Source organism: Octopus sinensis, linkage group LG24 (assembly GCF_006345805.1).
Source record: "Octopus sinensis linkage group LG24, ASM634580v1, whole genome shotgun sequence".
Classification (NCBI taxonomy): domain Eukaryota; kingdom Metazoa; phylum Mollusca; class Cephalopoda; order Octopoda; family Octopodidae; genus Octopus; species Octopus sinensis.
In genome coordinates, this window is record NC_043020.1 from 27,412,941 (window position 1) to 27,429,540 (window position 16,600).

The 16,600-nt window shown below is 39.1% G+C and overlaps 1 protein-coding gene across 1 annotated transcript in view; it reads right to left on the reverse strand.

Moving 5' to 3' along the window:
- Positions 1-2,936: 2,936 nt before the first annotated feature.
- The window catches only part of LOC115223985 (uncharacterized protein DDB_G0271670), a 30,843-nt gene continuing 17,179 nt past the window's right edge, over positions 2,937-16,600 (reverse strand). The window contains exons 3-5 of the mRNA XM_029794759.2: positions 9,685-9,820; positions 5,573-5,724; positions 2,937-3,195 (exon numbers count right to left, since the gene is read on the reverse strand). Of these exons, the coding sequence (XP_029650619.1) occupies positions 3,042-3,195; positions 5,573-5,724; positions 9,685-9,820 (442 nt within the window). The 3' untranslated portion in view covers positions 2,937-3,041. The remainder of the gene's footprint in view (positions 3,196-5,572; positions 5,725-9,684; positions 9,821-16,600) is intronic.

Consider the following 16,600-nt stretch of genomic DNA (forward strand, 5'->3'; position numbering starts at 1 on the left):
GTGATGAAAGGGAAATAACTCAATCTGTATGACCTGTGGTTGGGCTTGTCTAAGTTGCATAATAGTTCTGACCAAAGAAAGCGCTCCCCACCCCTCATTGAGTTATTTTCAAGGAAGAAAGAGCTCTGCCCATAGCCTTCAAAGGTCCTCCAAGACTGTTCAGATCGAATCCTCTTAATAACTTTTGGGTAAATTCTATGAGTTTGTCATTCAGGTGATGAAATGACAGGAGAGGAGTCATGCAAGGGACATAACTAGATTAGTATGACAAGTCTAGGACTGTTCATATGGCCCGAGGGTCCATATAATTTTCTAGAATAAAATAATAATCAAATGGTTGAGAATCCCTGGTCTAGGACGTCTGTATGTATGTACAGCAGCACTGAATATGGGTCAGCCCTGGGTGTGATCTTGGATGTTTGTGTGCATGGCAGGAGCGGTGTTCCAGGTCTAGTGCATGAGAAAGTAGCCCAGGTTCCATAACAGTGTTGAACACAAAACTCAATTTACATACAAAAAAGCACCCAGCTTTTGCAAGTGTTGTTGGGATATTTTGATGGTTTGTGATTGCTGAATAAAAATAGTGCACTGGTTGACTGTTATCCTCAATGCATCCTCACCACATCAGTTGATTGTAAGATTGCACAGAGTGAAAGCTCTCCAGCCTTTTCTGCAAAATGACATACATAATAGTGGGAAAGATCAGAGATTGTGGAAGTGTATGGTTATAGTTGTAAACCAATTGATTGTTAAATGTGTGTATTACCAAATTTTGCCTCAGGTACCAAGGTGACATTTGGCAAGATGTGGGATTACCTGGAGATGATTTTTAAAATGAGAATACCTGAAATAAACTTGACTAACCTAATCGCTCTCAAAAATTAAGTAAAAGAACAGGAAAAATAATCCGGGATCCTTGTCTGGTACCAGATCGATCCCAAAATCACGAGGCCAAACATCCCTGGAAATTTCATCCGAATTCGTCCAGCGGTTCTTGAGATATCTTGTCCACAGACAAACAAACACAAATGAAAACAATACCTCTGCCTTAGCGAAGGCAGAGGTTAATAATCAACAACAACAACATCAACAAGAACACTACAACAGTTCAAAAAGAAGAAAAATGAACAGAGGAAGCAACAGTTAATATATAAAGAAGTTTCTTTTTATATCATAAGTGCTCCATCACTCTCCAGTTTCAGTTTGTCAAACCATCACATAACATAGATCATTGCTATTATCTCCGAAAGGAGCACAGTGAAGGGAGGAGGGGTGGGAGTGGGTGAGGGGACAGGGAGAGGAAAAGAAAAAAAACCCCCAGAAGGATAAGAGATAGTGACAGACATACACAAATCATCAACATCATCATCATCATTGTCATTGTCGTGGCCGTTATTAATTACAACAGAGTAGAGGAGAGGAAAGTCCGGGGGGTCAGGGAAAAGGATAACAACAACAAAAACAAGGAATGTGGGGGGAGTGGAGTGGGGTGGGATGGGTGGGAAGGAAGTCAGGAAGGGGAAGCTTTTTTTTTGTTTTTAAGTCTATTATTATTATTATTATTATTATTATTATTATTATTATTATATTCTTATTCTTATTATTATTCTTATTATTAAAGCAGATACAAGGGAAGAAGAAATTCATAGTAAATACACACATTTGTGTGTGTGTGTGTATATATATATATATATATATATGTATGTATATATGTATACATCTATATATGCATATATAAATATACATGTGAATTTGTGTATGTCTGTCTGTATGTATACATATATGTATGTATGTATGCATATATGTATATATGTGCAGCTATACATATTTATACACACATTCTCATAAATATATATATACACACATATATATAGGCACACACAGACATTCTCATATATTATATATATGCATACACACACATTCATATATATATATATATAGGCACACACACACATTCTTATATATACATATATATAATTATAGGCACACGCACACACATATATATATATATATGCACACACACGCGCACACTCGTACTTTCTCGTTCACTTTTCACATCTTTTTCTCTGCCAAGAAACAAAAAATTGAAAATAACAAAAACAACCAAGAAGAAAGAATGGTAAAAGAGAGAGAGAAACAAATAAAAAAATCTTTTTAAAGAATTAAATTAAAAAATAACAAAAGAAAAAAAGCAATAACAATAACAAACAGACGTATAAATATACACATGAACACACACTGCACACGAGACACACACACACACGAACGCATTTAGTAAACACAAGCACTTTTCCGTGTTTGCACGCAGAGGAAAAAGTAGGAAGGAAGAAGGAAAAGGAAAGAGACAGATAGACAGACAGACAGATAGATATATAGATAGGTAGGTAGCTAGGTTGGTAGGTAGATAGATAGACAGAGCAATATGGAGATAGATAGATAGATAGATAGATAGATAGACAGGTAGATAGATAGATAAAAAGACAGAGATAGCTAGCTAGCTAGATAGGTAGGTAGGTAGATAGATAGATAGATGATAGATAGACAGAGACAGATAGACAGATAGATAGACAAGTAGGTAGATAGAGTAATATAGAGACAGACAGACAGATAGGTAGATAGATAGATAGATAGATAGGTAGATAGATAGGTAGATAGACAGACAGAGACAGCTAGCTAGATAGATAGGTAGGTAGATATACAGACAGATAGATAGATAGGTGCATAGATACATAGATAAATAGATGGAGAGAGAGAGAGAGAAAGAGACAGGCAGATTCATAGATAGAGATAAAGAGATGAGGGATAAACAGAGAGATATATAGAAGTAGATAGATAGATAGAAAGGTAGATAAAGAGATAGATAGAAAAATAAAAATAGGCAATGAGATAAATAGATAGACAAATAGAAACAGATAGAGAGACAGAGAGAAATAGATAGAAGGAAAAAGTTCAGAAAAATGCTCTCCAAACAACAAGAACAACAACATCACTAAACGACAAAACAGTTGAACGAAGGCGAAAGTTGAGGGGGAGAGAAGGTCTCAGACTTCTCCAGCTTCGTCGATGGGTTGCACGACGATACTGCCAGCGAGGACGTCGTACGCAGCACGGTTATGGTCGAAGAAGAAGACTGTGAGACAAGCTGGGAAGAAGAAAGCTATGGTGAAGTTTTTCAACACTGATCGCAGTAGTGCACTGAAAAAGAGAGAAAGAAAGAGAGATAGAGAGAAGGATAGAGAGAGAGAGAGTGGGAAAAATATTACTCTCTTTTACTTGTTTCAGTCATTTGACTGCGGCCATGCTGGAGCACCGCCTTTTTTAATCGAGCAAATCGACCCCGGGACTTATTCTTTTGTAAGCCCAGTACTTATTCTATCGGTCTCTTTTGCCAAACCTCCAAGTAATGGGACAGACACAGACACACAAACATATACACACACATACATATACATACGACTGGCTTCTTTCAGTTTCCGTCTACCAAATCCACTCACAAGGCATTGGTCGGCCCGGGGCTATAGCAGAAGACACTTGGCCAAGATGCCACGCAGTGGGACTGAACCCGGAACCATGTGGTTGGTTAGCAAGCTACTTACCACACAGCCACTCCTGTGCCTATTAGAAAATAAAATAAACATATAAGAAAAATAAGCAGGAGTGGCTGTGTGGTAAGTAGCTTGTTTACCAACCGCATGGTTCCGGGTTCAGTCCCACTGCGGGACACCTTGGGCAAGTGTCTTCTACTATAGCCTCAGGTCGACCAAAGCCTTGTGAGTGGATTTGGTAGACGGAAACTGAAAGAAGCCCGTCGTATATATTTATATGTGTGTGTATATGTTTGTGTGTCTGTATTTGTCCCCCTAGCATTGCTTGACAACCAATGCTGGTGTGTTTATGTCCCCGTCACTTAGCGGTTCGGCAAAAGAGACCGATAGAATAATTACTGGGCTTACAAAAGAGTAAGTCCTGGGGTCGAGTTGCTCGATTAAAGGCGGTGCTCCAGCATGGCCCAGTCAAATGACTGAAACAAGTAAAAGAGTAAACATACTTGGAGTAATCTGGAAACCAACGAAGAAGATGAAAGTTTACAGAGAGTGACTGGATCTGCTGACCACCACCCTGGAACTTGACCCTCAATCCTGAAGCTGGCTCCATTAGTGAGGAGCCGGGTTCACTACTACGAAACTGGTTCCACAAACCTGTAGCTGCTATCCCATTATCCTAGATCCAGCTTCACTATCTTGGAACTGTCACCCTCTGTCTCCACTACCCTGGAGCTGGGTCCACTAACATGGAGGTGCCCTCCACCATCCACTACCCTGGAGCAGGCTCCACTATCCTATAACTTCCCCCACTAACATGGAGGAGCCCTCCACCATCCACTACCCTGGAGCAGGCTCCACTATCCTATAACTTCCCCCACTAACATGGAGGTGCCCTCCACCATCCACTACCCTGGAGCTGGCTCCACTATCCTATAACCTCCCCCACTAACATGGAGGTTCCCTCCACCATCCACTACCCTGGAGCAGTCTCCACTATCCTATACTTCCCCACTAACATGGAGGTGCCCACCACCATCCACTACCCTGGAGCTGACTCCACTATCCTATAACTTCCTCCACTAATGTGGAGGTGCCCTCCACCATCCACTACCCTGGAGCTGACTCCACTATCCTATAACTTCCCCCACTAACATGGAGGTGCCCTCCACCATCCACTACCCTGGAGCTGACTCCACTATCCTATAACTTCCTCCACTAACATGGAGGTGCCCACCACCATCCACTACCCTGGAGCTGACTCCACTATCCTATAACTTCCTCCACTAATGTGGAGGTGCCCTCCACCATCCACTACCCTGGAGCTGGCTCCACTATCCTATAACTTTCCCCACTAACATAGAGGTGCCCTCCACCATCCACTACTCTGGAGCAGGCTCCACTATTCTATAACTTCCCCCACTAATGTGGAGGTGCCCACCACCATCCACTACCCTGGAGCTGACTCCACTATCCTATAAGTTCCTCCACTAATGTGGAGGTGCCCTCCACCATCCACTACCCTGGAGCTGGCTCCACTATCCTATAATTTCCCCCACTAATGTGGAGGTGCCCTCCACCATCCACTACCCTGGAGCTGGCTCCACTATCCTATAACCTCCCCCACTAACATGGAGGTTCCCTCCACCATCCACTACTCTGGAGCAGGCTCCACTATCCTATAACTTCCCCCACTAACATGGAGGTGCCCACCACCATCCACTACCCTGGAGCTGACTCCACTATCCTATAACTTCCTCCACTAACATGGAGGTGCCCTCCACCATCCACTACCCTGGAGCTGACTCCACTATCCTATAACTTCCTCCACTAACATGGAGGTGCCCTCCACCATCCACTACCCTGGAGCTGACTCCACTATCCTATAACTTCCTCCACTAATGTGGAGGTGCCCACCACCATCCACTACCCTGGAGCTGACTCCACTGTACTGAAACCTTTTCTGCTACCCTGGAGTTGGCTCTACTGCCCTTTGAAACAACAAAAGTGACCACACATGGAACTCCTACCTGTTGAGTCCGATATCTTGGGCCGGGGTCACGCGTATTCGTCCATTACCAAGGTCAGAGATTTCTGTACACGACACAACTTTCATACCTAAAAGTCTTTTGCCTGGAGTGGAACCACCAACAACACCGATTCCTCGTTGTAAACACATTGTCTGCAAATGGAAAATAAAAGGCCATTTTCAAAATAATATCATCTATATATAGATATATGATGTATACACACACACACACACACACATACATATATTACATATACACCTATGTGTATATATATATATATACACATATATAAATATATATATTACATATATAAATATATATATCACGTGAGGTAGTGAGTTTGATTCCTGTATCAGGCTGTGTGTTATGTTCTTGAGCAAGACACTTTATTTCACATTGCTCCAGTTCACTCAGCTGTAAAAAAGAGTTGTGACATCACTGTGGCCAAGCCGTATTGGCCTTTGCCTTTCCTTACAGGCACCAACAAGATCTAGGTCGACTAGATACTATAGGGGAAGACAGCTTGCCCACGGGATTGAATCTGGAACCATACGGTTGTGAAACAAACCTCCTTACCCACAAAGAGATGCCTGCACTGTACACTGCCAACAGCAGTTTTTATTGGTTTATTAGAGAGCCCCTCCATAAGGTCCTTTTTTTTTCTATTGGACCAGGAGGAGGTAGAGAGGTTATAGGGCCTTACTTCAGTTGAGAGTAAACATAAATTTTGTCCTATTGTTATAAATAGGACAATATTTATAATATATTATTAGAGACCCTCTCCAGATAATATGGAGGGGGTCTCTAATAAACTAGATATTATAGGGGAAGACAGCTGGCCAAGACATCATTCCATGGGATTGAACCTGGCGAGCTGGCAGAAACGTTAGCATACCGGGCAAAATGCGTAGCTGTATTTCGTCTGCCGTTACGTTCTGAGTTCAAATTCCGCCGAGGTCGACTTTGCTTTTCATCCTTCCGGGGTCGATAAATTAAGTACCAGTTATGCACTGGGGTCGATGTAATCCACTTAATCCGTTTGTCTGATGAAATACTGCTAAGCATTTCGCCCGGTGTGCTAACGTTTTTGCCAGCTCGCCGCCTTCGGACTGCCATATACTAACTAACTTCTTGTCTTACAAGATCAAGTGTTCCTAACAAGGTAGGGTCAAGATTTAACTCCCCCTGTGCCATCCCTCCACCATCCACTAAAATATATAAAAGCTGTAAAGGTGGTGAGCTAGCAGACACGGTAGCGCGCCGGGTGAAATGCTTAGCGGTATTTCGTCTGTCGCTACGTTCTGAGTTCAAATTCCGCCGAGGTCGACTTTGCCTTTCATCCTTCCGGGGTCGATAAATTAAGTACCAGTTATGCACTGGGGTCGATGTAATCGACTTAATCCGTTTGTCTGTCCTTGTTTGTCCTCTCTGTGTTTAGCCCCTTGTGGGTAGTAAAGAAATAGGGATTGAACCTGGAACCATATGGTTGTGAAACAAACCTCCTTACCCACAAAGACATGCCTGTGCTGTAGACTGCTGACAGCAGTTTTTATTGGCAGAGTAATGAATATGAAATATACAGTGCTACAGACCCGACCAGCTGTCACTCATTCATTTTCTTTCTCTCGCTCTCCCCTCTCCCTTCCTCTCTCTCTCAGCCTCTCCACTACGTACACCATCTGATAATAATTCAAACGATCATCCACACCATCCTGCTTTGGTGTCGTGTCGTGACGCTAAGCTATCATCATCATCATCATCATCATCGTTTAACGTCCGTTTTCCGCGCTAGCATGGGTTGGACGGTTCGACCGGGGTCTAGGAAGCCAGGAGGCTGCACCAGGCTCCAGTCTGATCTGGCAATGTTTCTACGGCTGGATGCCCTTCCTAACGCCAACCACTCCGCGAGTGTAGTGGGTGCTTGTTACGTGCCACCGGCAGCTACCATTAATGGCTGCGGTCACAATGAAGCAGCGACTAGTAACCAGTAAAAAATATAATATAAATCATTATAATCATCATAGACGTAGGAGTGGCTGTGTGGTAAGTAGCTTGTTTACCAACCACATGGTTCTGGGTTCAGTCCCACTGTATGGCACCTTGGGCAAGTGTCTTCTACTATAGCCTCAGGCCGACCAAAGCCTTGTGAGTGGATTTGGTAGACGGAAACTGAAAGAAGCTTGTCCTATATATGTATATGTGTATGTGTGTGTATGTGTGTCTGTGTTTGTCCCCCCAACATCGCTTGACAACTGATGCTGGTGTGTTTACGTCCCTGTAACTTAGCGGTTCAGCAAAAGAGACTGATAGAGTAAGTACTAGGCTTACAAAGAATAAGTCCTGGGGTCAAAGAATAAGTCCTTGCTCGACTAAAAGCGGTGCTGCAGCATGGCCACAGTCAAAATGACTGAAACAAGTAAAAGAGTAAAAGTGTGTCATCATTGTCGTTTAATGTTCGTTTTCCAAGGTGGCACGAGTTGGCTGGCGCAACAGGAGCCAACAAGCAGAGGCACTGCATCGGACACCGATGTCTTCTTGGGCAGAGTTTCTGTGGTTGGATGTCCTTCCTAATGCCAACCACTTCAAAAAGGATACTGGTAGATTTTTATGTGGTACCAGCACCAATGGGATTCACCAAGTAACTTGCAAGACAAAACCCTCTCAACAGGGGAGGGGGCATGTAGTTTTTAACCCTTTCATAATCATATTTCTGCTGAAATATGTTGCTTTATTTTATGGCCCAGTGGTTAAATTTGCTTGGCAGTCATGAATTTGCGGTTCGATCCTACGCTGTGGGATTTGGACCAAGTGTTTTTCTGTGCAGGTGGCACATTTGGGCATGGCCGTTGCCAGTCCCACCACACTGGCCCTCATGCCGGTGACACGTAAAAAGCACCTACTACACTCTCGGAGTGGTTGGCGTTAGGAAAGGTGTCTAACTACAAAAACTCTGCCAGATCAGACTGGAGTCTGGTTCGCCAGACCTCAGTCAAATCGTCCAACCCATGCCAGCATGGAAAGCGGACATTAAATGATGATGATGATGAAGCATTTATTAAAATAACTTTGTCCCTATGAAACTACTGCTTAGAACATTAATTAAGGTTTTGATTCGGATTACTTTAAAACAGAAATTTTATATCACAGAACTAGGGCTGGTTTCAGGCAGGTTTGTATGAAACGGGTGGAGGGAGGCAGCTTTATGCCAGGTGATGAGAGGTTGACCTTTAGGACACTGTCTTTTCTCTAGAATTGTTTTCCTTGCCACTGTCCTGTTACTACAGTGGAGAAAACACATACTCTTTTACTTGTTTTAGTCATTTGACTGCGGCCATGCTGGAGCACCGCCTTTAGTCGAGCAAATCGGTCCCCGGAACTTATTCTTTTGTAAGCCCAGTACTTATTCTATTGGTCTCTTTTGCCGAACCGCTAAGTGACGGGGACGTAAACAGACCAGCATCAGTTGTCAAGCAATGCTATGGGGACAAACACAGACACACAAACATATACACACACACACACACACACATATATATATATATTACAATATAATATATATATATATATATATATATATATATATAATGTATTATATAAATATATTTATATATATATATATATATATATTATAATATATATGTATATATATATATATGTATATATATATCTATATATATATATATATATAGTATATAATATATATATAATATATATACATCTATACACGGGCTTCTTTCAGTTTCCGTCTACCAAATCCACTCACAAGGCTTTGGTCGGCCCGAGGCTAAAGTAGAAGACACTTGCCCAAGATTCCACGCAGTGGGACTGAACCCGGAACCACGTGGTTGGTAAGCAAGCTACTTACCACACAGCCACCCCTGTGACATAATGCACCTACAGTGTACTAAAGGTTAAAATATGACAGAGGGATAGTTAAGGAAATACCGTCTTACACACACACGACCACACATACACACACACAGTGAAGTGATTCTCTTTTCAAAAAAAAAAAACCCAGAACATAATTATATAACAAGAGTACAGTGCTTAGGTGTCGAGCACTGCTAAAAAGAGTGACTAAATGACAATGAATTGAGACAAAGTTGACCTACCTCGACAATTGTTATAGAGATTCTGTTTAGTAATTCAAACAAGATCATTTCAGATGTAAAATGAAACATTTTGCTGATATCAAAGTCATCCATTGCCACATACCAGTTATATTCCAGGTCATATTTATCTAAGTCTCTGTTAAAAAATAGAATAAAAAGAGAATAATAATATAGGCATACATAGATAGATATGTTATATACATATACATATATATATATATATATATATATATATATACATATAAGAATATGTGGTATACTACATATATATATATATAATAATATATAAGAATATATGTGTATACATACATATATATATATATATATATATATATAAGAATATATGTGTAACATACATATATATATATAATTATATATATATATATATATATATATATAAGAATATATGTGTATACATACATATATATATATATATATATATATATATTATTCTATATATAAGAATATATGTGTATCCATACATATATATATATATATATATATATATAATATATATATATATTATATATATAAATATATGTGTATACATACATATATATATATATATATAAGAATATATGTGTATACATATATATATATATATTATATATAAGAATATATGTGTATACATACATATATATATATATATATATATATATATATAAGAATATATGTGTATACATACATATATATATATATATATATATATATATATATATTAAGATATATGTGTATACATACATATATACATATATATATATATAATATATATATATATAGAATATATGTGTATACATACATACATACATATATATATGTATGCATGTATATAAATATATATATTAGAAAAAATGAGGTAATCAGATCGGATGGTTCATATTTATAGATATTTATTTATATTTACTTTTTTACATATATATATCTATCATATCATTCAGATCATATCATTCGGATTATTAGCGCGCTTTCTCCCAATCCAGTGGGGTTTTCAAATCAAATCAATTCCTTCCTGGGGAATTTGAACATTTTATAGAGTTTCATAGTACTGGGGAGGAATAAGACAGTATAAGAGGGTGAGGAGGAAGTGAGACAGAGAAAACATGTGTGTATGTGTATGTATGTGTGTGTGTGTGTGTGTGTGTGTGTGTGTGTGTATGTGTGTGTGTGTGTGTGATGTGTGTGTGTGTGTGCGTTTGTATCTGAGAGGGAAGAAGAAGTATTTCCTTTGGCCTGCTGGACCCCCTATGGTTTTCTAAGAATTTTGGCTCTCTGTCCTCTCTGGTGTCACTGAGTGTGTGTTGTGGGTAGGCTGGCAGGACAAATGTCATTTGGGGTCATACTTTTTATGATTGTTTTGTGGAGGTGTGTGTGTGTGTGTCTCTGTGTGTGCGTGTGTGTTTGTGTGCGTGTGTGTGTGTGTGTGTGTGTGTGTCTCTGTGTGTTTGGAGAAGGAGAGAGAGACAAAAAGAGAAAAGGGAAAATAAAAATAAAAATAAATATAAAAATAAAAAAATAATAAAAAAATAAAAAATAAAAAATAAATAAAAAATAAATAAAAATAAGGGTGGAAGAAGAAAAAAATATTTTTGTGTGTTGATATTTATACCAATACATATATATACACACACAGACTTATACATAAAATATTTGAAAAAAACCATTTTATTGGTTCAAAATGAACAACCAAATTACACCATCTTGAAAATTGTATATCATAGGAAAGTTAAAATTAAAGTGACAATTAAAAGGTAAAGATGGAAGTAAATTATAAAGATAATAATATAATATAATGTATATAACAGGCAATACACATATATACACACACAGATATAATATATATATATATTATATATTATATAATATATAATATATATATATACACATACACATATACTAAATGTTCTACTATATAGATTGTAAATCGAAAGATGCATCCTTCAATGTCACTATATATATATATATATATATATACATGCTTACACATGAAATATTAGAGAGAAACCACCTTCTATTGAATCAAAATGAACAATCAAATTACATTACACCATCTTGAAATTGCATATCATAGGAAGGTTAAAATAGAATGACAATTGGCAAGTAAAGATCAAGTGAATTTGCAAAAACAATATAATGTATATAACAGGTAACATATACATAACACACACCTATATATATATATATATATACACACATAATATTAAATGTTCCAATGTATCATATTGTAAATCGAAAAAATTTGTCCTTCAATGTATGTTGAGTAAAGTTTCAGCCATTTAATTTGGGGGAGAACTTAGCTATGAAATGTTTTTCCATATTCCTCCTGAAGGAGGTGTCGTTCTTTCGGACACTTGTAGAAGGAATATCTTAATTTTTCCTTCTCCACATGTAGCTAGGTGTGTGCTTAGTGGTATTTTGCGTAGTTGTTCCTGCCGGATATGTTGCCGGTGGATCCTGGCTCGCTGCACAAAGAATTACCAGTTTCACCTACGTAATTCTCCTTGCACGTGGGGCAGGTTATGCAGTATATGACGTTCTGCGTCTTGCAGTTCATATCTGCATTTACTTTGAATATGTCACCATTTTTAAATCTTATCTCTCTGTTGCCCTCTATGTATTTGTAGGTGGGGTTGCTGCAGGTCCCACATCTACCTCTCCGCACTCTTTTGCAAAGAATTCCGTTTAGTTTCTGAAGAGAATTTCACTCTTGTTAGTTTTTTTAAGGTTTTTGTCCTGTCGTCTACTGTTTTTATATATATATATATAATATATATATATTTATATATATATATATATTTGTGTGTGTGTGTGTGCGTCAACCCATGCTAGCATGGAAAGCGGACGCTAAATGAAAATGAAAATGAAATATATATATATATATGGCAACGAGTACAGTGAAGAATTCCGGGTAGGGGTCCACCAAGGCTCAGTCCTCATCCCCCTCCTATTTATCATAGTCCTCCAGGCAATAACGGAGGAATTCAAGACAGGATGGCCCTTGGGAGCTCCTCTAGTGCGGTACCTTGCTCTAATTGCTGAATCACTATCAGAACTGGAGGAGAAGTTTCAGGTGTGGAAACAAGGTTAGAATCGAAGGGCCTCAGAGTCAATCTAGCTAAAACCAAAGTCGTAATCATTAGGAAGGTAGACAAATCACAAACGCCTTCAGGTAGATGGCCCTGCTCGATCTGTAGAAAAGGTGTAGGTAGAAATCTATAAGATGCACCAAGTGTAAGCAATGGACACATAAGAGTGTCAGCAATGTCAAAGGAAGGCTAACTAGGAAGATGGTTTTTGATGTGGCAGATGCTCAGGAACAATAAACACTGAAAAGCTCTGAGACCAACTTCCGTCACTTTCCAGGGAGGAAAAACTAGAAATAGTTGATAGCTTCCGTTACCTAGGTGACCAAGTCAGCAGCGGGGGCGGGTGTGTGCTGAAAGTGTACCTGCTAGAGTAAGAATAGCTTGGGCAAAGTTCAGAGAGCTCTTACCTCTGCTGGTGACAAAAGGCCTCTCGCACAGAGTAAAAGGCAGACTGTATCATGTGTGTGTACGAACAGCCATGCTACATGGCAGTGAAACATGGGCCGTGCTGCGAGGATATGCGTAAGCTCGCAAGAATGAAGCCAGTATGCGCCGATAGATGTGTAAATGTCAGTACTCATACTCGACGAGTGTAAGTACCTTGAGAGAAAAGCTGGACCTAAGAAGCATCAGTTTTGGTGTGCAAGAGAGACGTTTGCGCTGGTATGGGCATGTGGCGAGAATGGATGAAGATAGTTGTGTGAAAAAGTGCCACACCCTAGCGGTTGAGGGAACCTGTGGAAGAGGCAGACCCAGGAAAACCTGGGACGAGGTGGTGAAGCACGACCTTCGAACTTTAGGTCTCACTGAGGAAATGACTAGAGACCGAGACCTCTGGAAGTATGTTGTGCGCGAGAAGACCCGGCAGGACAAGTGAGACATGACCCGTGGCCTTCTACATGGGATGAGCCAGCCTACGTATGCATACCTTCCCTTCTTGGGACACAAAACTCTACTTGTGAAGACCTGTTGAGGCAAGTGAGGATCAGATCGAAATCGATCAATGGAAATTGCAGCTGAGTTACCAGTGCCGGTGGCACGTAAGAGAACCATACGTTCGTGACCATTGCCAGCGCCACCCCGACTGGCCTCGTGCCGGCGGCACGTAAAAAGCACCATCCGTTCGTGTCCGTTGCCAGCTTCGCCTGGCCCCTGTGCCGGTGGCACGTAAAAGCACCATCCGTGCGTGTCCGTTGCCAGCCTCGCCTGGCCCTCGTGCCGGTGGCACGTAAAAGCACTATCTGTTCGTGGCTGTTTGCCAGCTCTGTCTGGCACCTGTGTGGGTGGCACGTAAAAAGCACCCACTACACTCATGGAGTGGTTGGCGTTAGGAAGGGCATCCAGCCATAGAAACACTGCCAGATCTGACTGGGCCTGATGAAGCCTTCCGGTTTCACAGACCCCAGTTGAACCATCCAACCCATGCTAGCATGGAAAACGGACGCTAAATGATGATGATGATGATATATATAGATATATATATATATATGTATATACAAATTGAGATAGGGGTTGTAAATGCAACCCTCCATGGGATAACATATATCCAATATACTGCTAGTGAAGTACCCAACAAAGTTAATACATAAATGTTAATGATTGCGATGTAATCAATTCATTTACTGTATTACATATGCAAAAGTAAAATGATTTACTACAAATTACTAATACAAGATAAGAAAATGGAGAAATACATCTAAATCAAATATCAATTACCAGATAATACTCAATCACATACTTTATTAAACCACCACATAAGAGACTGTAGGGTTAGATATAAAAAGCAGAACAAATCAGTGTACATAAAGGAATGTACTTAAAAAAGTAATGTTGTATAATATATTTATATTCTCTTTTAGATATATTCTACTTATTATACAACATTATCTTTTATGTACACTTTTTTATGTACATTCCTTTAATGTACACTGATTTGTTCTGCTTTTTTATATCTAATCCTACAGTCTCTTATGTGGTGGTTTACTAAAGTATGTGATTGAGTATTATCTGGTAATTGATATTTGATTTAGATGTATTTCTCCATTTTCTTATCTTGTATATGTATATATATAATATAATGTATAACATATATGTATATTTTATGTATTATATATATATTTATATATATAATATACACATCATCATCATCATCATCATCGTCGTTTACGTCCGTTCTCCATGCTAGCATGGGTTGACGGTTCGACCGGGTTCTGGAAGCCAGAAGGCTGCACAGGCCCAGTCTAATTTGGCAGTGTTTTCTACAGCTGGATGCCCTTCCTAACGCCAACCACTCCGTGAGTGTAGTGGGTGCTTTTTACATGCCACCTGCACAGGTGCCAGGGTGGCTGGCACGCCACGGTCAGATTGGTGTATTTTATGTGCCACCGGCACGGAAGCCATTCTAGGCGTGTGCTGGCATCGGCCACGAGTCTGGATAGTGCTTTTTAACGTACCACCAGACCAGGATCCTGGCTGGTTCAATTCGATTTCGATTTCGCTTGCCCAACCATGTCTTCACAAGCAAAGGGGGTTGGCAGGGTGCCTGTCGTACGGTCGCATTGGAGTATTTCACGTGCCACGGCCACGAGTCGGATAGTGCTTTTTTACGTACCACCAGACAGGGATCCTGGCTGGTTCAATTGCGATTTCGATTTACACATATATGTAGAATTTATGTATAATATATATATATATATATATATATATTATACACACATATATGTATATTTAGTAGATATATATATATATATATATATACCCACATATATGTATATTTATGTATATATATATATATATATATATATATATATATATATATATAATACATATGTATATTTATGTAGTTATAATATATATATATATATAGATATACATATTGTATATTTATGTATATATATACTATATATATATATATATATTATCATATATATATATATATACATATATGTATATTTATGTAGATATATATATATATATATATATACATATATATGTATTTATGTATATATATTATATACACCCGGAGTAAACACATAATGTGAAACAGGTGGAAAAAGAGTACTCAAAACCAGTGGTAGAGTATATGCTTTATTTTATAGCAGCATAAATTCAACAATCTGTTACTCTGAGTTTCTCGTTGCCGTCATCTAGCATAAAACTGTCTGATTGAACGGCAACGAGAAACTCAGAGTAACAGATTTTGTTGAATTTTCTGCTGCTTAAATAAAGTATATATATATATATATATAATATATATATATATATATATACATATATGATATTTTATGTATATATATATATATATATATATATATATGTATATATACGTATCTATATGTATATATATATGTCATACATATTCATATATATATGTATTATGTATGTATGTATATATATATATATATATATATATTCATTATATTATATGGTATATATATATTATATATATATATATATCAAATCATCATCATCGTTTAACATCCGTTCTCCATGCTAGCATGGGTTGGGACGTTTTGACCGGGATCTGGGAAGCCAGAAGGCTGCACCAGGCTCCAGTCTTATCTGGCAATGTTCTACAACAGCTGGATGCCCTTCCTAACGCCAACCACTCCGTGAGTGTAGTGGGTGCTTTTTACGTGCCACCTGCACAGGTGCCAGGCGGGGCTGGCAACGGCCACGGTCAGATGGTGTATTTTATGTGCCACGGCACGGAAGCCAGTCGAGGCGGTGCTGGCATCGGCCACGAGTCGGATAGTGCTTTTCGTAACCACCAGAACCAGGGATCCTGGGTGTTCAATTCGATTTCGATTTCGCTTGCCCCAACATGTCTTCAC